At 29.8% G+C, this 19345-nt stretch overlaps 1 protein-coding gene across 1 annotated transcript in view; it reads right to left on the reverse strand.

Annotated features, from left to right (window-relative positions):
• LOC124076287 (intermembrane lipid transfer protein VPS13A-like) overlaps positions 1 to 19345 on the reverse strand; it is a 152287-nt gene that overhangs the window by 37186 nt on the left and 95756 nt on the right. Inside the window, 1 exon segment of the mRNA XM_046420133.2 lies at positions 15685 to 15796. Within this exon segment, the coding sequence (XP_046276089.2) occupies positions 15685 to 15796 (112 nt within the window).

The raw sequence follows: 19345 nt of genomic DNA on the forward strand, positions 1-19345 counted from the left end.
TATATCAGAAATTAAAAGGGACAGAGGCACAGATTTAGAAGAAATTAATAAGTATTATTAACTTACAAATTATGCAAATAAATGTGAAAAATCAGGTGAAATGGGTCACATTTCAAGAAGATATAAATTAAGAGAAAGAAGCCTCAGAGAGGCAGGGAAGAATTTATTTGCAGATGACAGTATATCTAGGAAGCCAAATACATAAAACCCAGTAATCAATTTGGAAATAGAAGGAAAAAATTATTCTTGTAAGATAAAAAAGATATTTATATGTATGTTTTTACAAACAATGTGCATAAGTTATGATAGAAGGTATAATACTTTCCTAAGGGGGATAAATGAATTTTTTAAAATGAAAATCCATGCCTTATTCATAAATGTAAAAATTCATTATAATAAAGATATTATTTACCCCCTTTCACATTTATACATAACACATATATACTCTTTCAAAGTGGTCCCAAGATGGTAATTTTTGGAGGATGGGGTGGAGGTAGAGGAGGGAAGATAAGTGACTGGACAAAATCATAATAAAATTTATGTAGAAAGAAAAATATAACATCAATTAAATTATAAAAAAAGAGAGTGAGAACAATACCCTAACATCATTAATATAACTTGTACAGCTGCAGTAATGAAACAGCTTGGTGCTAGTGAAAGTTTACACTGACATAACCAATAAAAAAATACAAATTACAGAAACTGACCAATATGCATATAGGATTTATAAAAATCTTTTTATCTGAATATAGAAATTTGTGACAGCAAACGCCTTTCAAATTAGTGGGTAAGAGCATGCATTATCTAATAAATAGTTTTAGACAACTTGCTGGCTAAAACTGGACCTATTTTTCTATATACTAAATCCTGCATGGGTCAATCAGGCAAGTATACAGAGGTCTATAAAAATACTATGAAAGTAACATTTTAATAATCTCCCAGCAGGAAAATCCCAAATAAAACTAAGATCATGAAATTTAATAAAAAAACTTTAAGAACATATAAACACTACTGAATGGCAAAACAATAAGCAAATAAGCAAAGAAATAAAAGAACAGGAAAATTTGGGAAAATGTTTGTTAATACAGAGAGGTATTTCATAATCTAGAGAAGTCTATTGATTTAAATAAACCTATGAGAGAAAAATGGTAAACCAAGAGTAAACTATCTAAAGGATATGAATAGGTAGTTCAGGAAAAAAACAAAAAACAAACAAACAAACAAAAAAAACACAACAAACTGACCAATAAGGAGACTTAACTCAAAAAAAAGAAAATACAAATCAATTACAAGTTAGCAATTTCACTGATAGGATTTATCTTAACCAACAAGTGCCAAAATATACATATAAGATCTTTATAGCAATGTTGTGTTACAAGCAAAAAATCTAAATGTTCATTAATGAGGGACTCAATAAATAAATTATGGGGCAGCCATACAATGGGAAATGTCATAATAAAGTCATAATAAAAAGACAGATTTCTGTGTACAGATACAGAAAAAGTTAGAAGATATATTAAATGAAAAGAAATTATATTACTGAACTGATTTATGGAGGAAATCGGTAGGGAAATGCATAAACATTAGACATTTCTGAAAGAGTACACACTGATCTGTTAACAGTATTTATCTCTGGGCTTGTTAAAGGCAATGGTGAGGAGAGAGTGAAGTTTTTATTAATAATAAATATATAATCCTTTTATTATGATTGTTTGTATTGAAATTAAACTACAAAATATTTGTTCTCTTTTGTTCTACATGGTCACTTTTTAAAATCAAGACTATAAATGTTGCTTTCCTCAAAGACATCACTCCTGACAGAAGACTCTCTATCCCCTTAAAAGATTATAATCTTCAAATAACCCAAAAGCCCTTGTTTCACTTCAAGCACCTAGCTTCTATTTCAATATTATGTTAAGTTTGGGCACTGCAGTTGACCCTACCTTTTATCACTTTTCATTTTCAAATCAAATCTAAGTTGTGTCTACCAGCAATTAAACCAATTTCAATAGTTACAATAGCATCTGGCATTTTTTTAAAAAACCTAAAAAAATAATTCATGCAATGCTTTCTGGAATTCATCCAAAATCTTAAATACAACACTTAAAAAAATTAACAGATGTTATGATCATAGTAATGTGCTTTGAAACATAATAAACTGGACCTTTTGTTATTAGAGTTGATATATTTGAATAAACATCAAATATAACTCATTGCACAGCAAAATGTTGCTGAAGTCTCTATTACTTGTGTGAAAATACAGCAATAATGGCATTATAAGCAGAATCCAAGAATCTGAAACTAAATCCATAGACGCATGGGAAAGATTGTGATAGCTTATCAGCCAAATCCACCTTCTGTCACATGGTAAGGAGTATACAAATGTCACACTTTTGGTCACAAATTTTCTGCCTAATTATTTGACTTTATAAACACATTATATATGAAAGATCTATACTTTTCCAAACATCATTATATATTTTTGAACCCTCCCCCCCTGAGAATTTTAGAGGAGTGGTATTGTTCATCCAAAACAATCTTTTCATTTATATCAAGAAAATGAGAATCTGGTGTTTAATCAATCCATGTAAATCTTCACAATGATCTCATGTGCTTATTAATAATAAATATATAATCCTACAATTAAGTGACTTGGGTCAGTTGCAAAACTGAGCTCAGAACATTGGCTTCTTCACTTCTAATTCCAGTGCTTTTTGCTATACCATGATGTTTCCTCTTAAGGTGTCAGACACACTTCCCTCAAGGCACCTCAAGAATGTCTTTGGTAATTCTAGAAGACGGTAGTTGTTGAATTTTTAAACTAGATCAACAGTATCCAATAAGTTTAGTGTTAATATCCTATATTCCTCTATCCCAAACAGATACTAGGTATGAAATGTTTCTATTAAAATAATTTGTGATACCATTTTAAAACAAATGAAGAATTAGCAAAATCAGGGTTAGAGATCACTATAAGGCCTTTGCATAAATATCAAGATTTGGCTGAAATATGAAGGGATTAACAATAGCCAGTACATTAGACATGTCAGTCTGCTTTATATGCTTTCGTGTTCAACGAAAAATATTTTTTGCCTTATTCATTAAAAGAATGTGTGATTTACCTATCATAAACTGGGAAACTTTCAAAAAGAAAGAAACAAAATAATACAACAGAAGCTGCATTCATTACATATATTTGTCAAAATGTAGAGGTAAGAATTAAAATGATTATTGGTAAAAGAATCTCCCTGGCATTTTGAAAAGTATATATGGCACTTTATATAAATGAAGTGATACTTTAAATGTAAATAAATCCAATCAAATTAATCACACATTTAGACACACAAAGAGATTAGGAGCTTGATGATACTAGTGTCAGGGTTACTTTACTAATATCCACATTTTCTGTCAGATAAATCCCAATACATTAGAAAAAGAACATAAGTTAAAAAAGATAGTATCACAAACAACATTTCTAATACTTTCAAATCATCAAAATGTTATAAAATAGCAAAATTCTGAAAAAGCAAAGAAAAATATAAACATAGAAAAGTTTAAATCCCAAGCAATATAAAGTGTAAAATATAAATATATTTTCATTGGAAATATATTTTTAAAAACTAAGTGAAAATAAGAATACATAGTTTAGCAAAAACTATAAAATATGATTAATATCTGAAATTTCTGTAAGGGTCTCATAGTTTTTATAAAAAAATTTAAGACAACACCATGGGAGATTATAGGAAAATGAAATTCATCTAGATGAAAGATGAATTAACAATGAATGCTATCAAGTGATAAAATCTATTAGATAATAAGAGATACTTTTATAGATTGTTTAATTTTAATATTCAAGAGATGGGGAAAGAGGAAAGGTTTATAAATAGATTCTACTAAAAATGTGAACCATTTGTATAAACAACAAAATCCAAGGAATTACTTGAAAAATGGCAAGTGCTATCATTTTCAATTATTTAAGAATTGAACAAGTTGTTCAAAATAATCTATTTTTATGAAAAAAACCAATAATTTCTGAAGAGTAATGTGCTCAAAGTTTAGGGATAAAAGATGTCTTAATATTTCAGTTCAAATTTGAGATTTCAGTGCCATGGCAAATAAAAGGGGGTATTCATTCAAGCTTCATAATTAAATATAGTTGAAATCAATTATTTTAAAACTCAATGATTTCATATATAACAGAATAAATGTAAACAAGAATGAAGAAGTGATATTTAGGCTACCCTGTAAAGCAAGTTGATTAAACAAAAAATCAAATCTGACCATGTCATCATTTTTGGAGAGGGATTATCCCTCCTATCTTCCTCTCCTCTCATATTAATGAGCTACCTTGATTGTCAGCCAAAGCATAGCTATAGGTTATATTGACAGCTTAGACCAGAAAGCTGAATATAACCCTTTGACATAAAATCAAAGGAAAGACATTATTATATATTATATATTGTTTTCAACTGGTATAATCAAAACAGCCTGGAGAAATGACAGAATTATGCTTGCAGAGTAACTGTGCACCAACAACATCAGATTTTCAATTAACCTACCCAATACATTCTAGAAGAACCAGAGTGGGTGCATCAGTAATAAGTTCATAGTTAAAACAATCTCACTCAGTTCCAGCAGAACCTCCAAGTGATCAACATTTATTGATCCATGACATTACATATACCTGAAAATAACATTTCTTTTAAAATATTGTATAATTAGGTGCAGTCCAAATCACTAAGAACTTACTGTTTACCAATTAATGTGCAGAAATTATCATGGTATTATAACTATTCTACTAACCTTGAAAGGAAACAAAAAGGATGAAATTTAATGATGCTTTTATCTTGACAAAGAGGAGACAAATGAGGAACATAGAATTTATATAATGGAGTTCAAAAACTAGCATAAACTGGTATTCATCTGGAACAATAAAAATACAATATAGTTCTTATTAGGCATAATATTAATAATTACATATATTATCTCATTTGTTTAAATCCTAACAACAATACCAAGATAGGTAGTACAATATTTCCATTTTACAATTTGGAACTGAAATCAGACAGGCATAAGAAAAGACTAAAAATCTAGTAAAAGAAAAAAACTAGAATTTGAGGCTAACTTAGTGTAAGAATTCAGACCCTGAGCCATAGGATATTGCTGTATCTTAAATATTTTTTTTAATAAAAAAAAGCACAGAAAAACTATAGTCAGCCTTCTATATTTGTGGCTGCAGCATCAGTAGATTCAAATAACTATGGAACAAAAATTCTTTAAAAAAATTGTATCTGTATTGAATGTGTACAGACTTTTATTTTTGGTCACTATTCCCTCAGAATACAGTATGACAACTGTTTACATAGCACTTACATTATAGGTAATCCAGAGATACATAAAGTGTTCAGAGGATATACTTAGGTTATATGTAACACTATGCTATTTTATAAGGGACTTGAGCATCAGATTTGGGTGTCCTTGGAGGTCTTGCAATCAATCTGGTACAGATTCCAAGGGACAAGTGTGTATATATTCTAGGAGATAGAGTAGAATTTCATTAACTGTTCGGTGGAATATGATTCAGATATCCCACAGCTCTTGCAATGTTTCAACTTTCATGTAATGTCAGGATCCTCTTTGGAGATGAGTCATATCTTATGTGTTTTTTGATTCTTACAATTTCTTACAGCTTGCATCTATCACCTACACAACCAACAGGAATAAAATTGTGAAGATTTTCACATTACAGAGTTGGCCTCTAATGGGTAATGTTTTATCCCCAATTATCCTAACAATAAAAATAATCACTAGAATTAAGCTTGTGAAGGATGAGTAGAAATCTTGATTACTCAACTCCAAACTGGAAGCCTAATATCTTGAAAAATGTATGATACATAACTAACAAGAATTCAATAAAGACTTCTAGAGTTAAGGAATGTATGGATGGCATTAATTTTTTATGTGTATTCATATAAACTATTCTCCCATATCAAGCCAGCAAACATCCACTCATATATATGTAATTATACATTTTATTCCTTTGCCAATTTGAATTTTAATTCAAAGTAGCCTGGCAACGTATTCCAGCAAGGTTAACTTCCACAAAACAGCTAGCCTCCCATATTTGTATTCCAACACTGCATCTTCAAGAGATCTCTAACATACACAACCACCTCTACTTGAAGTACCACAAAAATAACTAAATGCATTTTTCTCTGTAACATTTCCCCATTTTTCTCTACAATATTTCCATAGGGTTTTTTACAGGTAAATTTTCACTGAAAGATTGCCATTAAGACAGTTTATCAGAATTATCATCAGAAGTGCCTAAGATATCAATATTATTTAAATTTATAAGACAAACAAAAACCAAAAAACATGGTGCTTCCTTTCATAGGTGACATTAAATTTTTTTAGATAAATGAGAGAAGCCCATGAAAATGAATTACTTAATTCAGCAAACGAACATTATCCTTTCACTGGACATTTAGCCAGTAACAACAAAAATCCTAACTCATTCAAAGTCTAGAATTCTAACAACTACTTTTAGCATGCACTTGCACACACATACACACACACATTTACGGATGAGTTTTATTAAACTCAGCTTATGCTGAGAATTTCTGAGTTTATCCAAAGAAACTAGGGAGAAATTACTAGGCAGACCTCCAACAAGCCAATAGAGAAGTCATGAGTTAAGCAAGCCTGGGGTGAGAATTTAGTACCTTTAGCTTAATAAGACTGGAAGACCTTCTAAACTAATATTATGAGTTTTAGCTCTATTTACTCCCTTGGTAAAAAGAGGGTACGACCCAAATGGATCTTAGATCTGAGTTCAATTTAAAAGAATATTTTAAAACGTTAAAGTGTACTCAAATTCAATTATAACAGTATTTTTCTTTCCTTAATATGTTTAGCAATTTAACAAATGCAATGAGAACAAACTTTTAAAAGTTTTAGAAATGAAATTGGTCTCATTCAAGTCACAGAATTAAAGAGACATTCATTTAAAACTTCTGACAGAGTAAACCTAAACCTTCCCTAGGTAGAACCATTACCTCCAGAGAAGATATAATTAATTTCAGTCTTATTCAAAAATTATTTTTACATAACACTGGAAGTTTGGAGTGGGGTTCCATTGGTCCAAAATAAACATTGTGGGACATACCCCTATCAAATGTTTAAAACTCTGGGCCTTACAAAATGATATGACAAGTACTCCTCCAAGAGATTTTTGGTAATCTAATAAATAAATTCTGAGAATTCCATCAAAGGATAGGTAATTTCTTTTCCCATGGGATTTGCTTTATCTGAGGTACTAAGACTTCTAATTAGCCTGGGTAACAAAATTTGGCTCTCTTCAATTTTCTTGTTCCATTCAGAAGTATCCTTCTGGAGAGGAAGAGTTACAAAATGAAGAGTAAGATCCATTAAGCCTTGTCTCCTAGTTCTTGTCCACTTACTCAAAATTTCAGATGAAGCCAGAAGAAGACTGTTCAGCACTACTATGGTGATCTGACTGCTATTTTAAGCCCTTTTTTCCCGATTAGTTGTAATTCTCATCCTGAAGTAAAAGGAAAGACTACGACGGCTGAAGGTGGTTATCTTCCAAATGTTATTAAGGCAGTGTTTGAAGCTAATTACAAACATCTGTAATTTCTGAAAGAAAAGAAATATACAACAAACAAAAACAGCCTCCCTTCTAGAACTTATATAATGGCCATTATAATATTTTTGTAAAGGATTCAAAGACAACACAGATAAAAATCAAAAAGTACCTGAAATGGTGAAGAATATACCTCCATGGTACAACTTGGTTTTCAATATTCATAAACAATGGATATGGGAATATATATTCCCATATCCATTGTTTATGAATATTGAAATACACACACACATATATATATGTATATGTATATATATACACACATACACATACACATACAAATTTATTTTTTAAGGGGAAGAAATATTTTTAAAAAAGGAAATTCAAAAAGGTAAAATGTTCAATGAAAAAGAAAAAAGCTTCTACATCAGATACACAAGTAAAGAAAAGATTCTGGCCATTCATGTGCTTCAGCAATGAAAACTAAGCTTCTCTACATTAGGGATAATACTATGAGTGGGATTTTTTTTTTTCTCAATCTTTAAAAGGTAATAAGTTGGTTTCTAACATCATGTTAAATGAAATAAGCCAGTCTTAGAAAGTCAGAGGTCACATGTTTTCTCTCATATATGGAAAAAAAAAGGGGGAAAAATGGGATCTCACAAAACAAAAGGGAGACCAGTAGAGTAGAGGAAGGGGATATTGAAGGAAGATGTGGGGGGAAGGAAAAGGGAAGTAGTTAGGAATAAAACTGACCAAATTATATTTTATGCAGGTATGAATATATCACAATGAATCCCACTATTATGTATAATTATAATGCATCAATTAAAATGTTAAAAAATAAAAACAAAGTGGTGATTCATATATTTGGATCAGAACTGAGTGAATAAATTTATAAGAAAATTTCATAAATGGTAGAGACAAAGGCTTTTGAAAAATTTCAACAGTTTCTTATACTTCTCTTAAATGAGCATACTTTTAGAAATTTATATAAGTCCATATTTTACTGAATATATTAAAAAAATCCTTGCAGGATTTAAGGTACTTAACAGGTTGTTGAGAAATGATAATTGATAATTGAAAAATATAATAAGCTCAAGACAAAATTACAGACATATGAATACGTAGCTAAATCTGACTATTCTGTTTTAAAAACACAAATATCTATAATATTTTGAATGTTTACAAATTTGAGGATCTCTAAAATCCCGAGAAATGATATAATGCCACTTAGTAGAAATCTTTTACTGTTTCACTGCTTAGAAAATGTATATACAATGAACAAAGTTACATTAGAAGCCAGTTTTACAGAATTATTAAATGTGTTTTTGAACTAATGTTTGGAGATACATTGTTGCTATATTTACTGGTTGGTATGGAATAAGTGCTGAAATAGATTCATCCTATTGAAAGATAATAATGAACACAAAAATGTTCTATCTATGCAAATCATTAATTATTCTAATTCTCAAATACAGACCTATTTGAAACCATGTTTTATTCTTTGATTCAGGCTTTTCTATACTACTTTATACTCAGGCATTCATCTGTTGAAATTAAAGATTAATAGTTTAAATATTTTAATTGATCTTCATTTACCCCAAAGGAGCTAGAACTAATGAATTAAACTGATTTTTAAAATTTATCCATCATAATCATTTGATCTAAATTAATAATACACTTAATATCATTTTACTTAACCTCATGGGACCTGTAATATTTTGAGGTCATTATAAATTCATTTGAAAGGAAATTTAATAGTTTATAATTTAAATTTTTTCTTTTCTATAAAAGAAAAAAGCTAAAGCTTGAAGATGGTCCTCTTCCCATCACCAAAGCAAAGTTTAATGCAAAATTTCATTATAGGATTTAAATGAGACAAAGCAATAGCTATTATATCAGTCGTTTTCTTCTGTATATATGACCTTGAGATATAAATACATTAACATGTTTTTCATATGAATATTAATATCTTAGTCACAGATCTACAATGACTCCAGCTGTACATTTTAATAACACAAAATTGCATAAATAAGTGGTCTGAACAATTTCAAAAGCTAAAATTTATAAAATTCTGATTAAATTGAAATTTATTTTGACTTGTTTTATAAGGAATACTTCAAGTGAGCAATATTATTCTGAGCTTACATCTGATTTATCTATATCCAACGTGAGTGCTAATTGGATATAGATAAATCAGATGTAAGCTCAGAATAATATTTAAATTCATTTACACTCTTAAACACCTTGGTTATTCATCCATGATCATGGGTGTGCACTATTTCAGGATTTTCACAGCTTTTTTCCTGCCATTTTTCCAATGTTATTCAAGAGTCAGGGAGACAGTGAAAATGAATCCCTCATGGTAATCACTTTCTTAAGGAAGAATTTTCTTCCTGTTTACTACACATAAGCAATGATTATGTAGAAATTAGAGTATTCATAAAGTTAAAGGATATGAAAGGTATAGTATTATATAATCAATGTTCAAAAACAGCTTTCTCACTAGACTTTCATTGTAGATTCCATTTTAAAGTTCTAATTAATTATACAGCCATTAATAAACAAAAGAACTATTCACCTGATTAGAATCTCAAAGGGGAGCTTAATTCCTACATATATGATGAGGAAAAAGATATTTTTGTCCAGTCATATATCTCCATCAATAAAACACAGGTATAGAACAATTTTTAGTGTTCAATTTTTCTCCAATAAATCTGCATTTTTTTTACAATACTGGAAATCCAGTTTTAATCTTTTGTCTAACAAGCTTGAAAAGATTATTTCATTGTGCCAGAAAAACAAAAAGAGAAAAGGGCACAGGGACGAGAGGTGGGAGGGAAAGGGAGAGAGAAGGGAAATTGCATGGAAATGGAAGAAGACCCTCATCATTATACAAAATTACATATAAGAGGAAGTGAGGGGAAAGGGGAAAAAAACAAGGGAGAGAAATGAATTACAGTAGATGGGATAGAGAGAGAAGATGGGAGGGGAGGGGGGATAGTAGAGGATAGGAAAGGCAGCAGGATACAACAGACACTAGCATGGCAGTATGTAAAAATGTAGATGTGTAACCGATGTGATTCTGCAATCTGTATACAGGGAAAAAATGGGAGTTCATAACCCACTTGAATCAAATGTATGAAATATGATATGTCAAGAGCTATGTAATGTTTTGAACAACTAATAATAAAAAATTTTAATATTAAAGAATATATTTTACTGCTTTTTCTGGAAGGGGTACTAGGGATTGAACCCAGGAATGTTTAACCACTGAGCCACATCCCCAGCCCTTTTTATATTTTGTATTTGAGACAGGGTCTCACTAAGTTGCTCAGGGCCTTGCTAAATTCCTGAGTCTGGCCTTGAATTTGCAATCCTTCTGCCTCAGCCTCATGAGCAGTATGATTACGGGTGGATACCACCATGCCCACTCATATTTTGCTTGTAAGGGCTAAAAATTAAAGAATGATAAAAGAAGACCACATCAGTGAAATGTGCTAGTTACTATAACACTGTTTAAAATCTTACTGCCGGAGAGATTTTAAATAAATGTAATTCTACTTCCAATTTCTTTTCATTAAAATGACAAGTTGTTACTGAAATAAACAGAACTTTTTCCAGATATATTAATAATAAATAAAAGTCTATTAAGGTCATCTTTATGAAATGATATCAAAAAACTTAAGTATCACAGACCAACCACAGGAAACTCAGTAAAAATGTCTTGAAAAACAATAGTTTTATAAAGCTGAAATGTAAGAAACCAATGAAGGCATTTCTAGGCTTTTCTTTCCTACAATATATATAATAATAGCTTATGGTCTATCTGTTTCTAGTAGAGAAAGTTTTTGTGATTTTGGCCAAGGGTGAGAGAGTAGTAACAAATAGAAATTGATGCCAGTACTATTTTAATGGTCATTATTTTTATTTTCTTACTCCAAAAAGATAAGAGTACTACTATGATATCAACAATAAATTCTTTGATATATGTATATGCCTTAGTCTTAGTAGGTATACCTTTGATTTTATTTTAATTTAAACGAATGCCATACAGGTAGAAATGTCAGAAGAGCCAATTATTTTTTACTGCTCCTCTTTTACTTTTGAAAAGCACATTATTTTAAAATCTAGAGTAGTTATTTTCAAAGAATGTAAAGAATGCAGGTTCATAGAAATAAAAGTTTGTTTGATAAACTTAAGAATTAAAAAAAAAACCTCAGAAATGATGTGTTGAAACAAACCAAAAGTTAAACAGTTAAGGGAATTAGCTTGTATGATCTAATATAAGCTTAATTTAAACAAAGTGCTTTAGCATATAGAAATCTTCCTCTGTTGATCCAAAAGCACAGCAGTCATGGGGATTAAAACTTATGATACTAATAATTATTCACCTTTTAGTAGTCCCCCCCATTAGTACATCTAATTATTAGTACATCTGATAAACTAGGGAACTAGAACAATAGAATTAAATTTATCTAAGTTGAAATTCCAAAAATACCTTTAGAAAACAAAACATAAAAAGAATTTGTTTCTAAATCTTTCAGAAACACAGGCAAAATTCCCCTATATTACCCAGAAAAATATATGTTTATTATAAATATCTTACTAATAATTCTGAATTTATAAAATTTTATAATATATAGTAAATAGATATGTAAATTAATAAGCAAGTATAATGACTTTAAAAACCAACTTTGTTCATTATTTCACAAAAATTCACAATAAAACAATAGAAAGTGAACCAAATAAAATAGTATTTTTCATTCTTAGATTATAAATTATTCATTAACATTCCATGGCAAATCAGATATATTTAAACCTATTGCTTTGGAATAGAACAACAAATTCACACAGCTTCAAAAGTAAAGTATGTTTATTATTATTAAAAGAAATTTGACAAAAAGTACCTTTAAAATGATAAATAAATCTAAAAACATTGAATGACCATTACTATTTTTTCTCTTTTTTTACACAACGCTATTACATTACAGCCCAGAAAATTTACATAGAACAATAAAAAGAAGGCATTGTGCTAACAAATGTAAGTGGATAATTAAAATTAGTGAACATTAAAAGCTATATTTAAGTCTAACTTTAAATCTTAAGGACAAACTTTTTAATACAAAAGCAATGAAGCGGATAAAAGAAAATCTACAATATGGAATGCGCCCTACTTTGGATGTAAAATACATTTTTCTCTGTGCTTAAGATAATCCAATTATATATTGCTTTATCATGATATTCAGAAAAACATTGGAAAGGAAATAAAAGTTTTTTAACTCCCTAAAAGTGGACACATAGAGGTTATGATAGCAGTCATACAAAACACACTAATGAAACATTCCAAGTTAAAAGATAAAGAACATGTGAATGTTAACAATTTAGATCTGACTAATCATCGTTATCCTTCTCCTCCTCCTCATCACTACTGCTACTGAGAGTCAAAATCCATCCCCTGTAGAACTGAATTTTCTGAAAGCATGGTAAAGGAAAAAAGAAGCACAGAGGTTAGTTAATTATGGCAAATTTCTTGGAAAACATGTAAAAAATATGAAATGCTAAAGGAGTTAAAATAATTTAAAGCAGATTTTTATGGCTGTGATTCAGGTTGCAATCATGGATATAACATTCCATAACTTAATAGGCCTAAGATAAAACTGTGTTGACTTTTATACCCTCCATGTATAAAATGGTTTTATGATATCAATAAGGTATTCTATGAATATATTAGAATTATTCTACGTCTCTAGTAGATGTAGGAATTGACTACTAGGAAGCACTATAATAATATGCTGCTTTCTAGATAGAAAATTACTCAATAAAAGTATTTTATATTTAATTATTAAATATGGGCAAATATAAATTAGTGAACAAAGAGCACCTTTTTAAGAAAAAGAGAAACATTTTAAAGTATCAAATTTTTTCAAAGGCTCTGTCATTAAATCATTTAGATGAAACCTAAGCAGATGAGGTTTTAAATCTAGTTTAAATCATCCAATTATTTTCCACAACACTAGTATTCATATATTTTAACTCACTCACTAATAATATAGTAGTTTCCATTTAAAAAAAAAATCACTACTATTGCTAGAACAACCACCTACTTCTTAACACCTGTAAGAGAATAATACTAATTGTAAACATACTAAGGTAGCTGGAGAATTCTTATAGGTATTTTCAGCTTATACTGTATTTAACTCTCTTGCTAAACAGTAAGTTCTGAGTTTTTAGTCCCTGAAATAGCTCTTGTAGTAATAAATGCTAAGACTGGAGTATTAAAAATAATATGCATCTCTGGAAGTACTTAGAAAATCATGCCTTTAAATCCCAGAGTTTAGAACTTCATAAAACAATTAGTAAAGGCATGGAAATAAGTTACTTGTCATTTAAATCGTCAATTTCTCAACCATGAGAAATTTTTGATAACTCATAGTTTTTTTATATATTATAATCTGTTCCATTATAATAATGAGAATTGTATATTTCTAAATTCTCACTACTCATTCTTATTTCCTAGGAAATTTTTAATAATAGTTTTGTTAGAAGTATTTTTAGTTTTTTAAAAGGTGATTTGAAAACTACTCAACTTTTAATCTAGTAAAATGCTAATAACATTTTGTTTGTGCTCTGACAAGATAAGTCAGGAATTGAGTAGAAATGTTAAACAGTGTTAGCCAATGTCATTTTTGCAACTATCTATCTTCAAAGAATGAAACAATGTCAATGTAGAGATTTCACAATAAGTCCTTAGAGCACAAGCTTTCAACAGACTGCAAATATTGTGACACTTTAAGGAACAATTTAAAATCACAGCATAATATCACTTCACTAAATAGTGTACATTAACTCTGTGGTTACATTTTAATATACTAGGCAGCAGGCTCAGAGAAAAATGGATATGTACATTTTGTGCAATATTATATATTCTACATGAAGTAGGTAAAATATTAAAGTTTTAAATCTTTACCCTGGTTATTTTAAATATGACAATATTTAAAATATCAAAGCTATAAAGAAGTGCCATATATTCATTATTACTGTAAGTATTTTTGAATCCGTATAATGTAATAACTACTGGTATGTTTTCAAGCAAATGATTTAATTTAGTATTCCACATCTAAACCACAGAAACAACTTTAGATTGGTATAGCTTAGTATGATCACCATGTTACTTACACCAAAATCCAGATAACAATGTCTGACTTATCAAGTAAGAAATTGTCTGAACAGATAAAATATTCTACCTTCCAAATATCTAGTGTTTCAGAAGCTAACCTCCCTTACTAAAAGATACTGGCTAGCACGTGAACTACACATCAAATCTTCCAAGGTTTTACACAGACTACACTAGGAACAACAACATCAACAAAAACAAAAAACAACAACCACCAAAAAAAAAAAAAAAAAACCCAGGAAGATGATCATGGCCATTTGAACATCTTCAAAAGTAAATCACAAGAACCCATGAATAATCTACAGTGGCAGTGTTCCTGAGTTTTGTTTTTATTTATTTTCAATTAGAGATAAGGATTACTTATATCTGGTATAAAAGCTAGTAGTGGTTTAATTAACTGAAGGAAGTATCCTAAATAGAAGTGGTCTAACTGGCTAAATATGTACCACATGCTATGAGGATAAATAAGGCACATTGGCTTTGAATAAATGTAGCAAATCCAGTGCAGAGCTAAGAATATATAAAAAGATTAGATTCACTAAAATTCTATTAAAAAGTTACCAATACAAAAGCTTTTCTTTATGTTCAAAATACTGAAACAGCTGTATGTAGTTTGTAATTTTAAGACTAAAATCTACTATTGGCTTTCACTTGCAAAGTCATGCATTAATTGTTTTCATATCAAACTTTTTGATGCCTGTAAAAAAGAAAAAAAAATCTTATAGTAAATAAATGTATTTTAAAGCCTAAGTAAATATAAAACACTTAAAAAAGGAATTAATCAAAATTGATCAAAGTCCAGATAATCTAATATATATTTATAGCATCATATAGGTACTTAAAAAAAGATCTAGCTTTACTAATTTAATTTTAATTTATAAGACATTTCTTCACTTACCTGTAACATTTGATTTCCAGTACCATCCCTCAACCTGTAAGGTCTGATAACTCCATCTTCATTAAAGAACCGAGGAGGTCGTAGACTCTCCACTTCATAAGATTCTGTAGCTCTAGAGGAAAAAAATATAAATGAAAAAGTTATTTTAAAAAAAAACCTTGTAAAACACTATGAAATGTAAATACTAAAAAAAATCTTCTTTCAGATAAAATAAAAATACCACATCACTTTTCCATTTTTAATTTGCTTATATGATATAATGTAAATTCTCTAGAAAAAATATAAAACTATAAAAAAGTTTGTTAATAGGTTCTCTTGAGATAAAAATCAGAGCATTTGTTTCCCTTTAATACCTTTGGTTTCCTCCAGTACAATTCTAATTATAAGTGTGGATTTCAGGCACCCTTTTTTCTCTTTTTGGTACTCAACCACTGAGCCACATCCCTAGCCCCCAGCCCCACCCCCCTTTTTTTATTTTGAGAAAGAGCCTTGCTAAGCTGCTTAGGGCCATGATAAGTTGCTGAGGCTCGATTTAAAAGTGCAATTCTCCTGTCTCAGCCTCCTGAATTCCTGGGATTATAGGCATGCACCACTGTGCCCTAATCAAGACAAGGAAATTCATTTCTACTTTTAGTGTGATAATAGTTCTTTTTAAAATTTTTGTTGATTTTGAACATCTTGAATGCACAATGAATTTTAAACAAGAATTTCTTTTCTACTCATTGTTGTGATCATATGGCCTATCTCCATTAAACTTATGGTGTTAACAATTACATGACATGATTTTCTAAAGTTTGAATATTTGCCTATTTGGGCTTAATGTACATGGGCTTAATGTTTGTTACCTTAAACAATGATACAGACTGATAAATTGGCCAATTAAAAGCAGAATAGATAAAACAAAAACCAAACAAAAATGATCCAACTAAATAAACATTGTCCAAAGAGATTCACTTTAAAATCAAAGCTACAAAGGTAGAAGTAGAAAGATGTAACAAAGAATGTCATGTGAATAGTACCTAAAAGAGAGAACTGAAGTGGCTATATTAAAACCAGAAGAAAAAAAACAGCATTAAATAAAAAAAATTCTCATTATATGCACAGAAGAGTCCTTCAATACATGAAGCAAAACACTGAAAGAATTTAAGAGAAAAGATAATCTAACAGTTCAACATTTAAATACCCTAATTTCAATAATGAATAGCAACTGGACAACATGAGTAAGGAAACAGAAAATTCGAACAACACTATAAACCACCTAGACCTGACATATCTGTAGAACTTTCAACCCAACAATAGCACAATACCTATTCTTCCCAAAGCCTCATGGAACATTCTACCAGATGGAGACACAATATTTCAAGGATGTGAAATATGTCTCAAAAAATATAAAAGTACTAAAAAGACACAAGTATATTTTCTAACTACATGGAATAAAGATAAAATCTGTATAAAAAAAGAAATTTAGGAAACTAAATAAAATTGGAAATTAAATAACAAGTCTTAAGTAATGAAAGATCAAAGAAGAAATCACAAGGGAAATTCACTACTTTGACATGAATGAAAACAAAACATAACATACCAAAACTTAGGATGAACAGCAAAGAGAGAGTTCAGAAGGAAATTTATAAATGGGAATGCCTATTAAAAAAGAAGATTTAGGGCTGGGGTTGTGGCTCAGTGGTAGAGTGCTCGCCTAGCATGCACAAGGCGCTGGGTTTGATCTTCAGCACCACATAAATATAAAGAGATTGTGCTCACCTAAAACGTAAAAATAAAATACTTAAAAAAAAAAAAGAAGATTTAGAGTCAACACTTAACTCTTTTAAGAAACTAGGAAAAGAAAAGCAAACTAGATCCAAACCTAGCAGAAGGAAGAAAATAAAAGAGCAGAGCAGCTGGGTACAGTGGCATACACCTGCAATAACAGCAATTCGGGAGGCTGAAGCAGGAGGATCACAAATTTGAGACCAACCTTAGCTACTTAAAGAGGCCCTAAGCAGTTCAGGGAGACCTTGTTTCAAAATAAAAAGTAAAAGGGCTGGGGATGTAGTTCATTAGTGACATGGCCCTAGGTTCAATCCCCAGTACCAAAAGAAAAAAAAGGGGTTGGGGGAGGCAGAGACAAAGAATAAGATAAACAATTTTTTGAAAAGACCAAAAAAAAAAAAAAAGACTAAAACACAAAGCACTAGGTAGAAAGGAAGATTCAAATGACTAATACCAGGAATGAAAGAGAGAATACTGCTACCAATTTTACAGAGATAAAAATACTATGAATAAGTGTAAATTAACAAATTAGACAATCTAGATTAATCAGACAATTCCTAGAAAGATAAAAACTTTTGAAAGTGACTTAAGAAACAATCTGATAATTAATAATTTAAAAATTTACCAGAAATAAAAGTTAGAGCCAATGGTTTCACTGATAAATTTTAACATGTGTTTAAAGAAAAATTAACATCAATATTTTACAAATTCTTCTAAAATTGTCTGTGAGGACAGTATTTCCCAAATATCAAAACCAGGTAAAAACAGTACAAGAAAACTACAGAACAATATCCCTCATGAATATACAAAAATACTATGAAATGAAATCCAGCAAAATATGAAAAGGATTAGAAATCATGATGAAGTGAATTTATTGCAAGTATGTAATACTGGTTCAACATATGAATCATTACTAAAATAGATCATATTAATAAAGGTAAAACAGTATCATCTCAATAAATGCAGAAAAAGCACGTAATAAAATCTAACATCATTCCATAATAAATACACTTGACTAGAATATAAGGGAATTTCCTCAACCATCATGATAAAGTATGCCTATGAAAAACCCAGCGTTAACACCATAATTTTTGATGAAAGTCTGAAAGGTTTCTCTACAAGCTCAGGAGTAAACAGGAATGTCTGCTCTTAGAATGTCTAGTCAACACTGTACTAAAGGTTCCACTGAGTGCAATTAAGGTAAGAAAATGTAACAATATGATATCCATAACTAAGCCAATCAAAGAAGAAATAGATAATTTGGACTTTATCAAACATTTAGTAATGTTAAAAGACAACACACAAATAGGAGAAAATAGGGTTGAGTTTCCAGAATATATAAACAACTCTTACAACCCAACAAGAAACACCCAATCCATTTAAAAAAAAACAGAAAAAAGGGATTAGAACAGAGAGTTCTTTAGAAAAGATATACAAATGACCAATAAGCACATGAATGATGACAGACATCATTAGTCATTAAAGATATGCAAATCAAAGCCTTAATGAGATACCTCTTCATACCTAATATGTTAGGTATTTTAAAAAAAGAATAAAAAGGAAGATTATAAGTGTTAGAAAAAAATGTGGTGAAATTATAAATTTACTTTGCCTTTAAGGATGTAAGATAGTATAATTACTATAGAAAAGTCTGGCAGATCTTCAAAAAGTTAAATATAGAGCAGTCATATATTTTTAAAAAAATTTTAAATTTGTTCTAATTAGTTATAAATGATAGTAGAAGGCATTTTACCACATCGTACATAAACGGAGTATATCTTCTCATTCTTCTGGTTGTACATGATGTAGAGTTATACAGGTTGTACAATCATATATGCACATAGGGTAATAATGTCTGATTCATTCTACTATCATTCCTACCCCCACAACC

Source organism: Marmota monax, unplaced genomic scaffold (assembly GCF_021218885.2).
Source record: "Marmota monax isolate L192 unplaced genomic scaffold, Marmota_monax_Labrador192_F-V1.1 WCK01_AAM20220418_F8-fsc00683, whole genome shotgun sequence".
NCBI lineage: Eukaryota > Metazoa > Chordata > Mammalia > Rodentia > Sciuridae > Marmota > Marmota monax.